Raw genomic sequence first — 19,888 nt, 5'->3', positions numbered from 1 at the left:
GGCGTTAATAATAGCGTAAGCGCCAACCGCCATAAGGTACCTTTACCCGTGGGAAGTCACATATCTTTACTATTTCATATCTAGTGAATCTCTAATTCATTTTCCGAATCGCGCCGTCATTGTAAGAAATATCCTTTTTCATCATTAGTTAGCCTCAGGTGTAGAGTACAGTGATTTGGGAAACAATATGTTTTGTCTGGCTCGGGGCCATTCCGTCATTGACCTTACATTAAAATCGTTTAGAAGCCATCATACAAACAATTATTCAGCATTTTAAATATTGTATTCACAGTAATTTCCTTTTCACGCTATTATAGTTGTATGGACTTATATAAAGTGGCATAAGCTGAATTCATGGTGGTATCAGATGGGTATATTTAGGAGTACCTTGCTTACATAATCTCGTCTGTCAAGGTGTTTCGGTAGGAAAAGCCTTGGCAGACTTATACATTCCTGAAATGAGGGTTCATACCTACCGACTGGAATTGGTTTCATGCTGGTATCAGATGGTTATATTTAGGGGTCCCGATGGTCAGAGTCATAGCGATAGATGCTATCGGCGCGCCTCGCCTCTGCAGGCGCGTACTATCAGAGCGTCTCGCCTCTCCCAAGCGCGTGCTATCAGCGCGCCTTACCCAGCGCGCCTTACCGTGCGCGCGCTACCAGCGCGCCTCACCTTGCTCGTGCTATCTGCGCGCCTTACCGTGCGCGTGCTACCAGCGCGCCTTACTGTGTGCGTGCTACCAGCGCGCCTCACCTTGCGCGTCCTATCTGCGCGCCTTACCTTTGCGCGTGCTATCAGCGCGCCTTACTGTGCGCGTGCTACCAGCGCGCCTCACCTTGCGCGTGCTATCTGCGCGCCTTACCGTGCGCGTGCTCCTCCCTTGCGCGTGCTACTAGCGCGACTACAATCGTATTTATTCTTTTTGTAATTATACCATTTGTTAGCGTGTCATATTGAGACAAAAGCCGATAAATAAAGAACCTACCCCTGTTATATCTATCCTTTCCTTTCTACCTCCTCACTCCCTGCTCCGTTACGCACTCCTCCAATATACGTGGAGGAGGACGTAACGTGACAACATATCTAATCCATATCGTATCTAGACGTAATATTTGACGTATCTTAAAGTTCGAATCGGGCCGTTACGCGTTAATAAGTTCCAACAGTATTTGCGATTCAGTGGATTTACTTCAAGCACAAATAAGTCAGGTCTTTGTCCTACATACTTTGCAAAGTAAGATCTTCATAATAATTATAATCTTTCGTCAGGGACTATTATATTTTGTAATCATCATCATATCAGCCTTTTATCGCCCACTGCTGAGCATAGGCCTCTCTTCGAGTACGCCGCTTATCCCGGTCCTGAGCCAATCTCATCCAAAAGTGACCCGCAGTCTTCCGAATGTTGTCCACCCAACGAGCCAACGGACGCCAGGCACTCCTTTCGTCTGAAAGCGGCCACCATAACATTACGTAAACTTTTTGGCCCACCTGCCATCACTTTGTCTGGCAACATGTCGCGCCCAGCTCCATTTAAGTTAGGTAATGACGTGTCCGACGTCTTGCACCTTGGTGCGGCGTCGGATCTTGACATTCCTCACTCGGTCTTGTAGTAATATTTTGTGATAAAATTGCCAAAACTAATTCGGTTTATTAATATTTTCTGTATACTTAATTTTTACCTCAAGGCATGATTTAGGATTTCTACCTGTACCGATAAGCGAATATGATCGAAGTGACCATATGAATAATATTTGGATTTTAATCAGTGTGGTATACGAGTATAGGTACGTATCTTATAGGGCCTATAGACGGGCCATATTTGCACTGCAATATGTGGCCGGCAACTATTGGTGTATTTCTCTAACATGAGAGTAAGAGAGGGACACCAATAGTTGCCGGCCACATATTGCAGTGAAAATATGGCCCGTCTACAGGCCCCTTTATAGACACTTGCCACTCGATTAGATCGTATCAATGGACTAAGGAAGTGCATATTATAATTTATATCCATAAAAATACTCAGGCATCTCTTGAAAGATAATTATAATACTAATTAATAAGACAAGTATACAGTTTAAAACCATAAGCATATTTAATAGTAATTAATTTTATTTTTCCGACGATAAAAGGCAAAATATAGCATTGCTGGTTTACGAGTTGCTTAACGACGTTCGTGTATCAGCTAAAACGGAAATGTATTCCGGAAGTGTTATGGTTCGCAGTGGCATGCTTTGTTATTTTTTAATGATTATGACATTTTAAACAAGTAGCTATTTTTTATTATATTGTTTTCATTGCATTCAAAATTATTGTTTTTATTGTTTAAATTTTGTTAAAAGTAACAAACAAAAATAATAATACTTAAACTACTATGCTTATTTCTCGATAATTGTAGTAAAACATTATAAAAACCAAGTATAATATTTATGAAAGTTCCCTGTAAAAAGTGATCGTAAAAATTCGATCTCTCCGCATACCTACATCTTTGGTGTCAACAAGTAATTTTTTTTTGGTGCAGTACATACATTAACTGCGATTTGTGTAATTGTATACGTCCAAGTCGAACTCGCGTTCAATATCGGGCCGGTCAGTTAATTTATATCGATCGTTGTCTGTCATACCGCACCGTGCTTGCCTTGATCCAGTAAACGCGCAAGTAATCTGAGTCTGGCTTGTTTCTGCGCTGATCAGATGTCACTGCCAGTTAGGCAGCCGCTAGTTACATTACAACAAACAAAAACACTATATATATTGGGTGGACGATCGCTGCCTGTCCCGCCCGATGACTGATTATGGCCATGGATTTCATCCGATAGTTTCATGAAAATTTGATTAATTAAAAACTAAATGACTTTATTATTTAGATGCTTGATTTGGCTTCACTGATGATTTAATAATTAATAGTAATGGTCTCGGTAATGTACTTTGAACTGAACAAACTGTAGGTAATATGTAGCATGTAAGTTTTGAAATAAGTTTAGTTAACCCATTTACTCATTTGCCATTTATTAACAATATAATTATATAACACTTTAAACTCACGCGTTTTGAACACATATTTAATTAAATAGCGGTAGACCCGTTCTTATCATTAAATAAATATAATTATTAATTATATCTTACACGTCAAAATTGAAATTAAATTAAGTAGATAAATTAAGTTACAATTATTATTCCTTTTTTTAACTTAGGTCTTAGGGTTTTACAATGTAAGTATAAAAGTATAATATACAGACACATAAAAAACAATAAAAAATACATATAAACACATTATGAAAACAACCTAACCTAGGGTGCCGCCAGCAACGGGACAAGACCCAAGCTGCCGGTGGTCAGGGCCGCAGAGAGGAACCGGCGGACTATCCGCGCCGTGTCCAAGGTCACCGACTTCTGCATCTGACCCTTGATCCAACCACCTAGCGAGAGTCTCTCTAGGTGTTGGTCGAGACTCTTCGCTATGAGACCGTTCGCTGAAACAACTATCGGGACAATGATCGTCGAGTCAACATCCCACATGGCGGTAATCTCGTGAGCCAAGTCTAGGTACTTACTGGACTTGTCGTTCTCAGCTTTCACGAGAATCTAATCATAATAGGGGATGGTGATGACAACGTGCACGGCCCAGCCTTGCGATCGATCTCACATATTATCACAATGTCAGGCTTATTGGCTATAATAGTCCTGTCAGCAGGGACCGGACAACCCTTTCCGCGATAAAACCCTTTCAATGGGTGACACTTAAACACGGCTAACACATTGAAAGACTTTCCCTTTTGAACTGCAAGCCCATTCATACCCTTACCTTTGACTAACCCTTACCGAAAAGCTAACCAAAAATAAGGCTAGCTCTTAATAAGGGTTACCCTTATCTTTAAGCGCTTTTTATAAAGGTTTCCCTTTGCGTGAAAGAGACAGGATTAGTATATATCTACGGTAGTGTATGAAAAGGAAAGAAAATACGTGCCTAGTCAAAGAACGCCGCCGTCGCCGCCGACGATCGCTCGGATTCGAAGTAATGTGTGCTTTATGACCAAGGTAGACGACTTAAATTAGCACGCTTATATGCTAAAAGGGAAGCCCTTTATAAGGCTAACCCTTATAAGCAATATGCAAGGTGTTGGTGAGCGGATGATAAGGGTTTTGTAAGGGTATTTGGGCTACCGATTACTCAAATGTGGTAGCTTTATATAAGGGTTTTTAAAACCAAAACAAAGGGTTTCGTCTGGCAAAGGGTATGGTGAGTTAAGCCTTATGCAATACCCTTATAAAACCCCGATAAGGGATAGCGGGCCGGTCCCTGCCTGTCAGTGAGTGATGATATATCCCTAAAGTACTAGTTTTTGATAGTACCTTCTCAAGATGCTTTTAAAGTAGACTAAATTTGCTACAATCCGAGACTAGCTTTGTCTCTGTAGATTTAATAGTTTTCGAGATAAAGCCTTTCAAAATTTATATATATTTATTTAAATTTATTTATTTATTTATTTATTTATTTATAGTCGCTAAGAGTAGGAAGAAATAGAGCATAGGTTGTACCTGAGGAGCCGACCATTTCCCTCCCTTTTTTGGGGGGTAGGCATGGTACGATCTTATGGCTACCGGGCCAAATCAGCTTTGTTTGACCCCAGGAACAATCGTGCTAAGCAGCATCGCCTGAGACAAAAGTGCATACTCACTGCACTCACATAGTAGCCTACGAATTCAGAGACCATTCTAGTCTCGTATTGTAGCAAATTTAGTCCACTTAAAAAACGTCTTGAGAAGGTATTATCAAAAATTGGTCCTTTAGGGTCATAATCGCCCAAACCTAAAAAAATCCGAAATTTTTGCGGATTTTTTTTCGATTTTTAACAAAGGGGCGTTCGGCGCTCAAGGTCTCAAACTTGGATTATTCATTGAGCCAACATCCTAAACAATTACACAAGTCTGCAAAAAATCATAACTACTTACCGGATTTGACGAAAACGAACCCCGTTACAAAAGGCGACAAAGTTACTGGATTTTAATGCCTATACCTAAATTAAAACGTCAATTATGATGCTAGAGTTACAGAAAAAAATTGGATCCCAGAAACCATAGTCGTCGCATTACCTGTCCAGTGTGTACAAATCAGCTGCAGCATCAGAATTTATTTCCGACCCATTCACTTAAACTTGTGTGTTTCTGCTTTGATATAAAAGACACTTGGACGACAGCTGGCACATTTTAAAGGTTGAGACTCAGTGCCCGCGGAATCTTAATATTTAGAATAAGTAATATGAGTAATAAGCAGTGAACGGAATAAGCGGAATATAAATGTTTACCTAAACTTAGTAGAACAGAGACACGAACTGGAGACTTCCTTAAGTCCCGGAAAGTTGCATACTAAGTACCTAAATAATAATGTTATAATGAGTAAAAAACCAGGAGTGTTCTGTCCAATACAATCAATAGGCTCAAAATAAAACAAGCATGTTGAGCCTGACCAGTAATATATGATGGCGCGCCATGTTGCAGTATTTTACTGGAACTATTTTAGAATAACAGCGCCCTCTTGACAATGATCATATATTACTGGTCGGGCTGTAAGGACAGGCTATATATATATTTTTTTTTGTTCAAATCAATTTTAATACAAATAACCTTACACAAATCAATATAAATATGCACTATTTTTCTTCAAAACATTTTCATAACTCATGTCATCAATATGTTGTCATCAATATGTTCAGTATCAGAAATATAAGAAATATTATGTTTGTTCATTAATTGAAATATATAATCATTATTTCTTCAATTTTCAATTTCCAGACGGTTTCTTTTTACGCTTAACATCCACTTGTAAGTTGAAAATTATAGTTCAAGGTAAACAACGTAAAAAAGAAAAGCGTACGCCTATACTAAATGCCGGCAACGCACTTTCAATCCCTCGGGTGTTGCGGGTGTCTATAGGCGACGGTAAACGCTTACCATCAGATGATTCGTCGATCAAAATTTCAAAAGGAGGTTCTCAATTCGGTTGTAAGTTTTTTAAATGTTTATTACTTCATAGCTTTGTCTTTTCCCGACTGATTTTGAAAATTCTTTTTTTTATTGAAAATATGCTAAAGCAGAGTTCAAGTTGAGATATCGAGGGAACTCCTCAAATCTTAAAGGCATGTTACCTATAGTGATTTTTGTATTTTCATCAACAAATCAAGCATTTACATTTAAAAAGTGAGGTTTGATTGATGATGATAGAACGGAAGACGCATAAGTCACGTTTTAGCATAATCTGAATAGGACTGCTGGCTGCGATTCCTCGAGGTCCCCAAATGGTATGGACATGAAAAAGGGACCTTTAGTTAACATATATGTATACCAAATTTCATGACTGTCCAAGAGATTTCGCAGTTTGTCTTATTCCGATTGTGCTATTTGGCGATTTGTCCTCTTCGTTATGTTGGTTAAGCAAGTTAGTTTTAGTAAGCCAACATTTTTGTCAAGCTTGAGTTCTTATGATAGATTCTATGAGGAATTGGGGCAACTCCTCAACTCTTTTAAGCATACTTACGCAGCGTACTACGTTATCCCTATATCTAGATAAACACCACGGCATTTGCGTTTAAATAGTGAGTGGTTTTTTGTGAAATGGATTCTTACATAATGACCAGAATGGAACTCCTCTAAGGCAAAAGATTTGTAAAAGTCTTCAGAATCAAAATGAGAATCAGAATCATTTCCAACTGTTTTGTGAAGTCGGTTTTTTTCTATTAAAGATTATTTAAGAAACATACTACAAACTTTTTACTTTTGAGTTCGAAAAAAAAACGATTCGCGTGGCGACTTGTAATGGCGGAATATGTTTACCTCCCGCGGACCTCAATTGATATTTTGAAAATCCAACGTCGGGTACGTTGGATTTTCAAAATATCTTCAAAACTAAACATGTGACACGCACTTGCTCAACATGCCTATCTCTATCCTATATACCATATTGTGCAAAGCACAACATGTCACTTTGCATATCTCGCCTCCAGGGGCCCATTTCTCGAACGGTATTAGACTAATATTATTAGTGTGTTGTCATGGAAACCCATACGATTTGACAGTTTGTGAACTAATAATATTAGCCTAATACCGTTCGCAAAATGGGCCCCAGCTGACATCCTGCTGCTAAAAACGCTCTCAATCGCGCCACGGCCTACCCATTCAAACAGCTTCCGACGGGCGCCGGAGCCGGTATCAGCCCGCGCTGGTTCACAATGGCACACGTCCCTCTTTGTTGCAACGCCCACTAACCGCAGTCTATTTAACAGCAAATAGGACTGTTACCGCGGTTCCTAATGTAGGTAAGATAGGGTTTGCAATCGTTAAAACTAGATAGCTAACGCCATAAAAGCTTGTCTTTACCTATACTCAAGAATGTTTGAAGATGGATCCTCAGTCTATAATTTGGTTAAATGAATCTAATATATTGTATGAATGAATAAGCAGCTGTGACAATCTGTATTATGTCACTTCTAAACAAGTTAAAAGAGGAATTTTGTTAGAAATGGTATGAAGCTTAGAGTTTTTGGTAGAATATTTTTGTACTTTCGTACTTAATTTTAGGCAAAGACGTGACAAATGGTGGTAAGCAGTGGCGGATTAGCCACGTGGCAAAACAAGCAAATGCCACGGGCCTCGCGGTTTGGGGGCCTTGCGCACCTACGCATTGTGGCCGTAAAAAACCTAAGTTTCACTTAATTCACTTCGTCCGACAAAATTAAAACAATCCATGGGCCCCATGATAGAATTTGCTACTGGCCCCGCGATGGCTTAATCCGGCACCAGTGGTAAGTGGTTATATAGTAGCACTTATTACCACCATTTGTCACGTCTTACTATTTACTTACCTGCCAACATTGCTTTGTGAAAAAGTAACTTAAAATTATTCATATCATCAAATCAAGGTATATTAGAAAGGTAAATGGTCTGCTTTGTTTTTAAAGTTTTGCAAAACAATGCAATAATGGGAAACATTAACAGTGATTTATGAACGAGATAAGCGTTTGAAAGCCTAGGGCGGTGAGTTGGTTGCGTAACGCCGGGATGACGAAATGCGTCCGCGCCTTGCATCAGGAACTTGTCAACTTTTACCTGGCTATGCGCAGGGTTTCCTTCTTAGGGGGCTAATTACTTCTTAGAGGTCAAATAATATAACGTATATGAAAGAATTGAAAGAGCTGCACTCTTTGAACCACATTTGCGGTTACCCGGTTGATACAGTACTCAGATCAGTCGCCCATCAACTAAGTTTAACCTCATTTTAAAAAGGTCCTTATAGACGATCCGATGAGCTAATACTACTAGTAGACTACTAGAAAAGGACAATAGGTGTAAAAACTCTTATTATATCTACAAGAAGCAATTGGTTAATTGTTAAGTTTCGTGGTTCTAAGGAGCATACAGAAAATTCAATTGTCACGTCCGCCCTGTATGTGTAAGCAATTCATGTCTTTTAAAGCCATTCAATGACATAGAACCATGAACATGAGTGTAACTTTAAAGTCATAAAAAATATAATTCAATGTACACAAAAGTTTACTCTATCTAATTCTGGGTAGCATAGCACTGCAATGTATTTAAACAAATGCATTCATAATACTTATCTATAATTCTTGGTTATCACGAATACTTTAAGGGTCTCCGGCAAGCTCGGTTCTCCATACAAACGTATAGTTTCGCTCTCATTTTAAAACGACTAGCTAGATTGCTTTGAAACTTTGTACTTACAATAAGATAGGTATATACCCATAGACATAGATATCTATGTCCGTAATTAGTTCATGTATCTTCAGATACCATAAATAGTTAAAAAAAATACAACGAATTTAAGTTTTTCATACTTACAAAACTTGTTTTTGCTCTATTTCGTTTGTTTTATAAACTGGAGCTATACAGTGTGTAAATCTAATACGGGCGATAAATTAAACCAGATATAGAATTTATTCGTCTAATAATTAATTAAGAAGTTTTTAATTTACACTTAATTATGACCCCGTAATTTTTTTTTTTATTTACCGATCAGCAATGTACTGCAAACATTAAGAAACAAAATGACATGACATTACGAGATACGAGCTTTTTAATAGTAACTGCCAACAAGCGTTGACAGTTACTTTAAAACGCTCGTATCTCGAAACTTGTGTGGTTACATTGCGGGCTGAATTATTTTGTATGGATAAAATTTTAATTGCAATTCTAAGTAAAAGTTTTCTAATTACATTTCTTATGTCCTATACTAACCACCGTTAAGAGATTCGCCCGTATTAGATTTACACACTGTATATACTAATTTTAGACCTAGATATACCTCATATCATTGTATGTGTAAAGTTTCATTACAATCCAACACGTAGTTTTAAGGTGGTGCAATTCGGCCGAGCTTGCCGGGGTCTCTTAATCCTCTCTTAATATTAATTTTCATGTCTGTACCTTCATAAGCAGCTTTTGCTTATGTAATGACCACACTAACTGTAATGTCGCATTCAAGAGCAACCTATTAAAAGATATGATCCTTATTTTGCAAGCGACATTTTCTACATACAGTTCTTCATTGCCTTATGAGTAGGTCTGTACTAAATGCCAAAACAGGAACTTGCTAATTACCTAAACGTATCATAAGTACTTATCTTTCAAATTAGAATCTTTCAAATTCTCAATATACCTGTTACCGTAAAACCCAGTTTTAAGTGAACACTTGTTTTCCCTAATTAAAACTAATTTTCCGCAAGGCCCTGATGAAAAGGCGTTTCCACTAGTCAAAGCTAGTTTTCTAAACGCCTTGGTGGGAGACGAGCGAAACAAGCGCGCAGCGACAGCGGCCGGCAAGCGCCAGGACCGAATTTATGTATTTTATAATTTTAATTTATAAAAAAAAATAATCTTTTGCGTTATGTGTATACCGGTGTGTGTATATAGTTTTCACTGAAATAATTTTTTGAACAAAACTAGTTTTCACCAAGGCACTAATACTAGTTGTGAAAAAAAAACTCAGTTAATAGTAAGTACATTATTGCAGAGGCCAGGAAATGGCAATTTGTTGATGAGATTCAATTTTGTCGGACGATGCGAAGCCGAGCTTTCACCGATGCGATACGGAAAACTAGTTTTAACTGGGGAAAACGGGTTTTTACGTTAACATATATACACAATATGCAGTTTAAAAATAATGATTAACATGGATACCTACGATAATTGTTACCTACTGATTTTCTTAGAAAATTAACTAGTTTTTTTTACACCTAGTAACGATTATATTATAACAATGTATAGGTACTATTAAACTATTTATTATCACTCATAAAATAAGAGTAGGATACACGCTAAAATAATTATATGTATGTACATATTGTACATATATATAGAAACAAGCGAAGCGTTGTTGTATAAAACAAGTGTCTGCGATCCGATGGTATCAAATGGCTGACACGCATATAGGAAGTTATAAAGGCCAGCCTTTTACTAGTAATGTACAGACTATGTTGACATCATGTCCTTGTTAGTACTTCATACTTTCATAATTACATATTTTTTCATACCATGTCTAAGCGTCAACATGCTGGTGAGAACCACATTCACGCACCTATAGTTCTCATACTTCCAAAATATATAAACTTCCTTCCTTTTCAATTGTCAATTTGAGGAAACTTTCGAAACACAAGGATGTGCATACTTCCAAAATATGTAGCTTAAAATTGTATTAGTAGAAATAATATCAATAACTTGTTTTAGGGACCAGCGGACATAATATACAAAACCTTCAATTACTGTGAGACAAAAATGACGGATGTGGACGTTTGGATAACGACGAAGAAGTACAACAGAACTACCAGCGTCCTTGATATCACTTTAATATCACCGTGGCCAATAGACGACAACTTGATTGTAAGTTGAAATTCAGCATTATTGCTTGATAAAGTAAGTTTAGGTAGGTATTACTATTTACATTACATAGAACCCTAGCTAAAACAATGAATTTAAAATGTCGATGCCTTTTGTAATGTAACCTACCTACCTACTGCCAGTAACGCCGTTGTTGCTAACGAATGTTAGTCTTTCTTATTTGAAAACACGATACCATTGAATGTGATATCAAATGCATACCTACAATTTTTTTTTAATTAAAATTCTGTTACATACTCGTAGTCTAATCAAATAATTTGTCTATCTTTATTACACGTAATAATAGGGCAGCTATAATAAATACCTTAGAAAACTTCCAATCTGTTATTTATACTTTCTTCGCTGCCGCTGTTACTTTACTGGTTTTCTTCAGTGTCAACTTTGTTTACGCATGCAAAAACGCAAAATGTCTGAATAGTAAAAATTACTAAATCTCTGGTTGTCTAAGCCGTGTAATGTCTAAATGGCAATATACCTTAAATTTAGTTGAATCATGCAATCTAGCAAAAGAAAAAAAAACCGGCCAAGTGCGAGTCGGACTAGCGCACCGAGGGTTCCGTACTTTTTAGTATTTGTAACAACAAACGTGACGCTATAACAATAACGGCAACAGAAATACATCATCTGTGAAAATTTCAACTGTCTAGCTATCACGGTTCATGAGATCCAGCCTGGTGACAGACAGACAGACGGACAGACGGGCAGACGGACAGCGGAGTCTTAGTAATAGGGTCCCGTTTTTACCCTTTGGGTACGGAACCCTAAAAATCGTTTTTGCACATCAAAAGTATGAAAAACGCTGGGTTGTCCATAAAATCTGGAGTTCGTCGAAGTATTTCTCTTCAAAAAATAACTTCGCGTGGCACCTATTTCTGGGCAGTTTGCCCTTTGGGCATCTAAAGCTATCTAATGAACCTAACCTACCTACACTTAGTGTGACTTCCGTGAAAATATTACACTTTGGGTAAAAAAGCGTGAGTAGGTAAGTAGGTTAGGCAGCTTCAGATGCCCGACGGGCAAACTGCTCAGAAATAGGAGCCCCGCGAACGTCTAATTAAGTTGTGAAGGGAATGCTTTTGGAAAAGAAATAGTGCGGTGGGACCATGCGAATTTGGTACTACTTTTGTGTCGAAAGGACATATATAATCCCTCATGCCTTTCAGGCATTTTGCTTCTATGACCTAATGCGATTTAGGAATTTTTAAAAAGCAGCCATTATGCCTTTCAGACATATTGCTATTAAGAGCTAATGCGTTTTAGGTAAAGAATAAAGCAGACATGATGCATTTCAGGCGTTTTGCCACTAAGACCTGATGCGATTTAGGTAATTAAAAATGCAGACATAAAGCATTACAGGCATTTTGCTACAAAGGCGTTTTGCTTTTTAGAAAACCTGCTCATAACCCTGAACTTCAACAAAATACATAGACAAAATAAATATTATAAGAAAAACTCATCATTCCAGTTAGAGGTGACGGCTGAAATAAAGAAGGAAGGTGGGTACAAGCCGGGACAGTTCCACATGAAAGATACTATGTGCAAAGTATTGAGTACCCTTTTTGACGAGCTTTTCACCCAGTTCCTCGAGGCCGCATATGTTAACGAGTGTCCTATTCCAGAGGTGAGTTCTCATGTTTTACTTCATTCGTTTTCTATGTCAAAAGTTCTGCGGCTTAGCAAGCATCAAGATACTGCACAGGAATACATTTTATACAAATTTGCGCTTCAGTGAAATTGGTTAAATCGATTAAACCTAAATCAATTTTTATTTTGAGCTAAACTATTAGGTTAGGTATATTCTGTAACGTATCACGAGTCACTGACAGTGTCAACACTGACATATACGCTAACGTACACATAACTTACTTTCTATGCATCTCGCTCGTACTGACATATTAGTGCGAGCGAGATGTATAAAAAGTAAATAACGCAGAGGATAGCGTATATGTCGGTGTTGACACTGTCAGTGGCTCGTGGTAAAGGGTGCTGCTTGTTCTTCTCCATTCTCACGATAATACGCGTGCCTAGAGTGCCGGACATAGAGTAACTTATACTAGAGCGGTACTGTCATAGTTAATTTTGTAACCACAGTAAATTCACTGTCATCTATCGACGCACTTTAAAACTAAAAATGAAAATTTATAAAAATACGATAAAGTGTATTTAAATATGGATAAATGATTTTTTTAATTTGCATTAATTATTTTTATGATTTTGACCCATGTTCTTTCACTGATATGCGTAAAAATTGTTAAATAACAAACGAAACCGTCAACGCCATCTATACGACAGTAGGCCAAAGCTAGTAGCGCCCTCTGATCGAGAGTCAAATTTTCTTGATTTTCGAGGCACGTTTTTTCCTTAGACTGTATCCATCTATTACGGAGTTATATCTATCTTTGGTGCCGGATAATAGCATAAATGGTTTTCAGCAGCCCTAGAAATGTCCTTCAGTTTACAAATTATATGTCTTCTCAGAAGTAGGTACCTATGTTTGTATATTTTAGGGAAAATACGATGTGAAGAACTTTTACTTGGACAACGAAAAGATGACAGTGCCACAGTTGTACGGGGAATACAGGGTGCTTGCGCAGATCTACAAGGACGAAGAGCTGAAGGGATGCTATTACGCGTTCGTAGACATGGTGCCTAAGAACAAATAAATCAGTGCAAACTGCTAATTTTGAATTCATTATATACACCCCGGCTTCGCACGGGTAGTTCAACTAATTTACACAAATACTTTACAAATTATATATATAAACCTTCCTCTTGAATCAAAAACCAAACCGCAAAAAACCGCATCAAAATCCGTTGCGTAGTTTTAAAGATATAAGCATACATAAGGACAGACATACAGACAGCGGAAAGCAACTTTGTTATATTATTATTATTAACTTGAAAAATTTCGGACTTTTCGTTTAAAATGTGACATATTTAAGCTTTTTCTACTTCTTGAATAATATTTCAATCTAAACCGCCACTAGAGGCCTTGACTGGAGGGCTTGGTCATTTTTTCTACTTCTTGAATAATATTTCAATCTAAACCGCCACTAGAGGCCTTGACTGGAGGGCTTGGTCATTTTTTCTACTTCTTGAATAATATTTCAATCTAAACCGCCACTAGAGACCTTGACTGGAGGGCTTGGTCACTTTTTCTTTTATATGACATATATTTTAGTTTATAATTTATGTATAGTACTCGTATGTGTGTGACCACTTAAAAACACAAATCTTAATATTTGATAAAATAATCTGATTTGTAACCAAAGTTAATCCTTAAACCCCTAAGGGCCACTTGCACCATCCCACTAACCCGAGGTTAAGCGGTTAAACCGTCAACCCAGTGTCATATTGTATTGGTAACCATAGTAACTCTGGTTAGCTAACTAACGCACTGGTCGGCCATCTCATTACCTGATATTCCGCTATGGCTCGGAATTCAAGCCAATATTACCTGAATATTCTCCAAATGACATTTGTAAAGCAGGTCTTTGATTTTTAAAGTAATGCTAAAGTTTTCTTTAGCATAAAAAGGCCTTTTAACTATATCTTGCAAGCAGCTTAACGAATCAGTTAAAATAATGGATTTATTAAGATGGTGGGAGTAAATGTAAGACACGGCCTCCAGCAATGCGACTGCTTCTCCAGAAAATACCGAATTACCAGGAGGAAGTTTAAAGCTTAAAATAATTTTATATTTGGTAATCCACACTGCAGACCCTACTGGGCCGTCGTTATTTAATTTGGACGCATCAGTAAAAATGGCCAAATGATCTGGATATTGATTTGATTACTGTATTAAAGATACTATCTGCTCCTATTTGGTCCTTATATATGCCTAAACTAAAAATGACATTTGGCTGGTATATGAGACTATCATAACTTGTTTCAAAAAGAGGATTTTTGTAATTTTGGAAAATTCGAGTCGGTAACTCTTAATACTTTTTATAACTGTTAACCAATAAAGGAGAACCTTTATGTGCCCAGTACCGAGAGGTGTCTACAAGTCGGTGTAAGGATTCTAAGATTGGGAGAAGTGGATGGGACGCTGTTTGGAGCGTCTTGAATAAAAACCTGTCCGCCAAGAACTGTCTTCGTAAAGAGTAAGGGGGGTCCATGCATTCGACCTGAAGACCAATTGTCGGAGAAGACCTCATAGCCCCTGTAATTATATATTCACTTTTTTTTATACCACGACGGTGGCAAACAAGCATACGGCCCGCCTGATGGTAAGCAGTCACCGTAGCCTATAGACGCCTGCAACACCAGAAATATCGTCACTACCGGCACATAGCGTTTTCTAGTGATTATAACCGCACTGCTTTTTTCCGCTGACAAGGAAAGACTATGATCGGACAACCACGTGCTTAGATAGAAGAGAGCAGAATTTATGGATTGCTCAGTTTCTGAAAATACTTTAGAAGAAGCATAGAGGACAATGTCATCCGCGTACTGTAGAATTTTGCAAAAACAGTTGACTGAGGTATCTAGATCTGAGGTGTAAAGACTATAGAGAAGAGGGCTCAGTACCGAGCCTTGGGCTAGACCCTTCCACACAAGATGTGTTGCTGACAACTTCCCATTTGCTCGTACAATGATGGAACGGCCCATATACATATTACATATGATGTTGATACTCCTCACAGGGATACTCAGATTAAGCATTTTCTGCCTGAGTATAGGAAGATCTACATTATCGTATGCAGCCGTGATATCCAAAAACGCACCGATAACTTGCTTGCCCTGAGTGAGCGACAGGCGAATGTCTGAGGTGAGAACGCTCAGGCTGTCTGTGGTTCCCATACCCTTTCTGAATCCAAACTGGGTTTTTGATATAATATTTTTATTTTCTACGATCCACTCTAATCTATTTTTAATAAGATGTTCTATTATTTTTGCTATCACTGATGACAAGGCGATGGGTCTATATGAATTTGGATTAGCTGGATCTTTTCCGGGTTTTAGAATTGGTATTATAATCTGGGTTTTCCAGCTATCTGGGATATTTCCCGTTAAAAAAATGTTATTAAGTATTTCTAAAAAAAATATTTTTGTAGATTGCGAGCTTTGGATCAGAAAGGAGTATGGGATGCCGTCACACCCCGTTATAAGATGTCACAGCAATACGATACCGATCTATGTGTCAAAAGTGACTTTATTGAACCAAACGTCACTTTTGACACTGACAGATCGGTATATCGGTATGACCACAAGGTGGCGCAAGCGAGAGCACGCGTCAGTTCCGTAGCGGTGCGCGGCAATTAATATGGCTATTTAGACACCGAAATTGGTGGGGCCGCATGTACTTGTAGCGAGGCGACGAAATCGCGAAGTGAGCCACGCCTGGCATTCATATTCATATTTATTTATATTTTTATTTTTATTTTTTATTCATTAAATATATACAACAAACTTTTCACTATTTCTAATTATACATTTTAATTTAAGCCAGCATTTAAAGACATAGTGTGCAGTAACAGCCCAAAAAGACCGGGGCCTGTGCTAGGGCTAGTTACAATATATGTGACACAATTTTTAGAGAGCGATCGGATTTTGGATAAACAATTTTCTTATAATATAAAGTTTACTTAATTCAATTAAAAAAGCTTAATTAAATAAACATGCATATATTTATTGATAAAGTAAATTACACGTCCAGAGTACATAAAATAAAATTACAAAAGTAAACATTGTTTAAACTTAAAAACAAATCATAGCATACATATATCTTAAAGCGAAAAACGGAAATACAATAATATATCATGTCAGTCGTAATTATACAATTAAATAATTCTAAATTTGGTCACATAATTTAAAATAGTGTATAGTAATTCATATAATAATGAATAAATTAAAAATAAAGATTCACAATGAAAATAATGTCCCATGAAAACAGCGAAATGTTCGAATTAGGCCGATAGTGCCAGATGTAGACAAATGTTACGTAAATGTTCATGCTAAGTTTCATGTACTTACCTAATTTAAGCATGTCGTTTTTAAAACGAGAGCGTAACTTCGATTGTATGGAAGCGGCTTTTTGACGGCGGGTTCGGCGCGTTCAGCATTCAGACTGACCGTAATAACCTTGATTGCCCCCGACGTGGTGTAAAAAAAAACCGGGCAAGTGCGAATCGGACTCGCCCACCGAGGGTTCCGTACTTTTTAGTATTTGTTGTTAGAGCGGCAACAGAAATACATCATCTATGAAAATTTCAACTGTCTAGCTATCACGGTTCATGAGATACAGCCTGGTGACAGACAGACAGACGAACAGACAGACGGACAATGGAGTCTTAGTAATAGGGTCCCGTTTTTACCCTTTGGGTACGGAACCCTAAAAATTATTAAATCGGAGTTGTGTTGGTATTTGGTACCTAATTATCTTTTCCGAATACGGCTTCCACATTTGCTATTTTAGCTATCTACATCCTGTCTATTAACGTATCGGTATAGATACTTTTTAAATACAGCCGGCCTAGCCAAGGTGACAATCGCTTGCGCTACGACAACGAAACGCTTTGTGTCTCTATCACTCTTCCATATTCGTGCAACAGTGACAGTTGCGTTTCGTTCACTACGGAGCGTAAGCGATTGGCATGTTGGCTACGCGGCCAGTTCCTTTTATATCTTTGTTAATGCTATTTCAAACAGATTAAGGGATATTTATGTAGATTAGAGAATAAAACCGGCCAAGTGCGAGTCGGACTCGCGCACCGAGGGTTCCGTACTTTTTAGTATTTGTTGTTATAGCGGCAACAGAAATACATCATCTGTGAAAATTTCAACTGTCTTGCTATCACGGTTCAGGAGATACAGCCTTGTGACAGACAGGCAGACGGACAGACAGACAGACGGACAGTGGAGTCTTAGTAATAGATTTCCGTTTTTACACTTTGGGTACGGAACCCTAAAAAGGTGAAAAAACAAAACGAATGTATTTTCAATGTAGATTTTATTAATGTTGTTTAATATACCATTAATACCATGATGCACTTTTTTTTATTAAGACCGAGGACACCGAGGTACAATATTTAGTTAAGTATTTGTTTTACAAGGGGGCAATGTTGTTGGTCAACTCTTCGTGGTATTTATTGATACCAAAGCTAGGGAAAGACATCAAAATTGAGCCACGAGCGTAGCGACTGGTCGGAAAAGTTGAATCTTGAGAGTTGCGAGGGAGTCAAGGCAACGAGGGTTAAACAAACTTTTTTATCGATTGAAACACTAAATTTTTCACCACACAAATGCGAGGAAAATAACATTACAAATCAAATCCAAATGAACGATATTAAATCTCTTTCATTAAAAATCATCACTTATAAAACTAAATACCACCAACATGAGGAAACAACTCTAAATTATCATCTAATTACTTACTTTGTCACTCTTGTGGATCAAATAAATCGAAAGAGAGCCTTTACGAGCTGGTGTGGTAAATAAAATATTATAAAGTATCAATCAAACAATCAATCAAAATATTTATTGTTGGTCATGAAGTTACTCTAATGTACACGGGCTTCATGTCCTGCCTCAGAGAGGCGTACAATATGGACTTAATTCTAAATGAGATCATTTATATTTATATTTAGATCCTAGACGTATAAAACTACTTGGTGGATAACTATCACAAAGTGATTAAAAAAAACTAGGACGATGTGTCTAATGAGAGTAATGAGTACTAGTACATACTATGATCGATGTATGGGAATGTTTCGCTACTGACCTTTTATCAAACAATAAGCGCCGTAAATAGACGAGACAGGTCTATAAATACCAGGAGCAGCTCTTATCACAGACTTCCGGTTCATTATACTTCACAAATTTCGTAAACGGGACTTTGTATGCTATCCCGGAATATTTATAGTTCATAGAACTTTCCCGTGAACCCTCGTCCGCGGTCACAAATGATTTAATCTTTAATAATCACAAGTACCTCAATCACGTCAAGTTCAGGTTCTTGCTTGGATTGTGTTCGAGATGGGACGAGGTCGACGCCCGGCCTCTGGAAATCGCCACTAAACGTCGCCTGTGAACCTCTATCACCTTTACAATTGAGGACGCGCGTCAAATGATTGTGTAGATTATGACTTTCGACTCAGGTTTTGTGAATAAGTGCATTGACGCCAATTTTATAATCAGTCAAGGATTCCGGAAAAAAAAATCAACGTCTTGCAGTAAAAAGCTAATGTTCTTGTTAGTGGTGCGTGACGGTCGTCTGTCTTGTAGTAAGGTGCAATGGATTCGTGAATCCTACAAGGGTGAAATTAAAAATGTAATCAACGAGAAATTACCTTTTCTGACCGTTTTTAAATACCTGTGTGACTGCATGTGTGTTATTTTATAACTGTATTTTTATATTTTAGTAAAAATACCCCATCACATTTTTTATTTCACTCTATGATTTTTGAGCAACGAATTACGAAGTTAGTTACGTGTAATACATATTAGTTTATTTATTTATTGATTAGTTAAAGAATTATCGATGTCGAAAATAAAAATCTTTATACTCCACAATGTCGATGAATTATACTAATCTATCATCGACATCATCGTATATTGAGCCCAGCCAGACAGACAAAATATGTAGTACTCTGAATGTGCGAGTAAGTAACCTAGATCGATTGAGAACGAACAGATTAACATGCAAATGATATCCTATTTCGTTGACTAAATTGTTTTTTCATTTCTCATGCTCTGAAAGAGAGTCATTGTTGTTCTAAAAGGTGCGCAGAAAATGATACGTGTCTGCACTAGAGCATTTCACGTTCGAAGTACGATTTTTTTAATTTTGTTACGATACGCAATTGAAATTTGAGTTTAAATGGATTTGTTATAAAATTTCCATTTTGATGTTTGACTCTCCATTCCATAAATAACGATACTTTTGCCTGAATTGTTAATTGAAAGTACCCTCAAGAAATACTATAAAAATGTATACTTAGCCATGTTTTTAACAAAATACATGCATTT

The 19,888-nt window shown here is 37.5% G+C and overlaps 1 protein-coding gene across 2 annotated transcripts; it reads left to right on the top strand.

Moving 5' to 3' along the window:
* Nucleotides 1–7,206: 7,206 nt before the first annotated feature.
* LOC134745485 (uncharacterized) lies at nucleotides 7,207–13,596 on the top strand. Of its 2 annotated transcripts, none has more exons than XM_063679529.1 (4): nucleotides 7,207–7,317; nucleotides 10,745–10,897; nucleotides 12,381–12,536; nucleotides 13,423–13,596. In XM_063679529.1, the coding sequence occupies exons 2-4, from the start codon at nucleotides 10,793–10,795 to the stop codon at nucleotides 13,576–13,578; spliced, it is 417 nt and encodes a 138-aa protein (XP_063535599.1). In that variant the 5' UTR covers nucleotides 7,207–7,317; nucleotides 10,745–10,792; the 3' UTR covers nucleotides 13,579–13,596. The 2 variants fall into 2 exon arrangements, with proteins under 2 accessions (XP_063535599.1, XP_063535598.1); XM_063679528.1 differs by lacking the exon at nucleotides 7,207–7,317 and adding an exon at nucleotides 10,471–10,574.
* Nucleotides 13,597–19,888: the final 6,292 nt, after the last annotated feature.

The sequence above is a fragment of the Cydia strobilella genome, chromosome 11 (genome assembly GCF_947568885.1).
Source record: "Cydia strobilella chromosome 11, ilCydStro3.1, whole genome shotgun sequence".
Lineage (NCBI taxonomy): Eukaryota > Metazoa > Arthropoda > Insecta > Lepidoptera > Tortricidae > Cydia > Cydia strobilella.
This window is presented reverse-complemented; position numbering and strand designations above follow the sequence as displayed.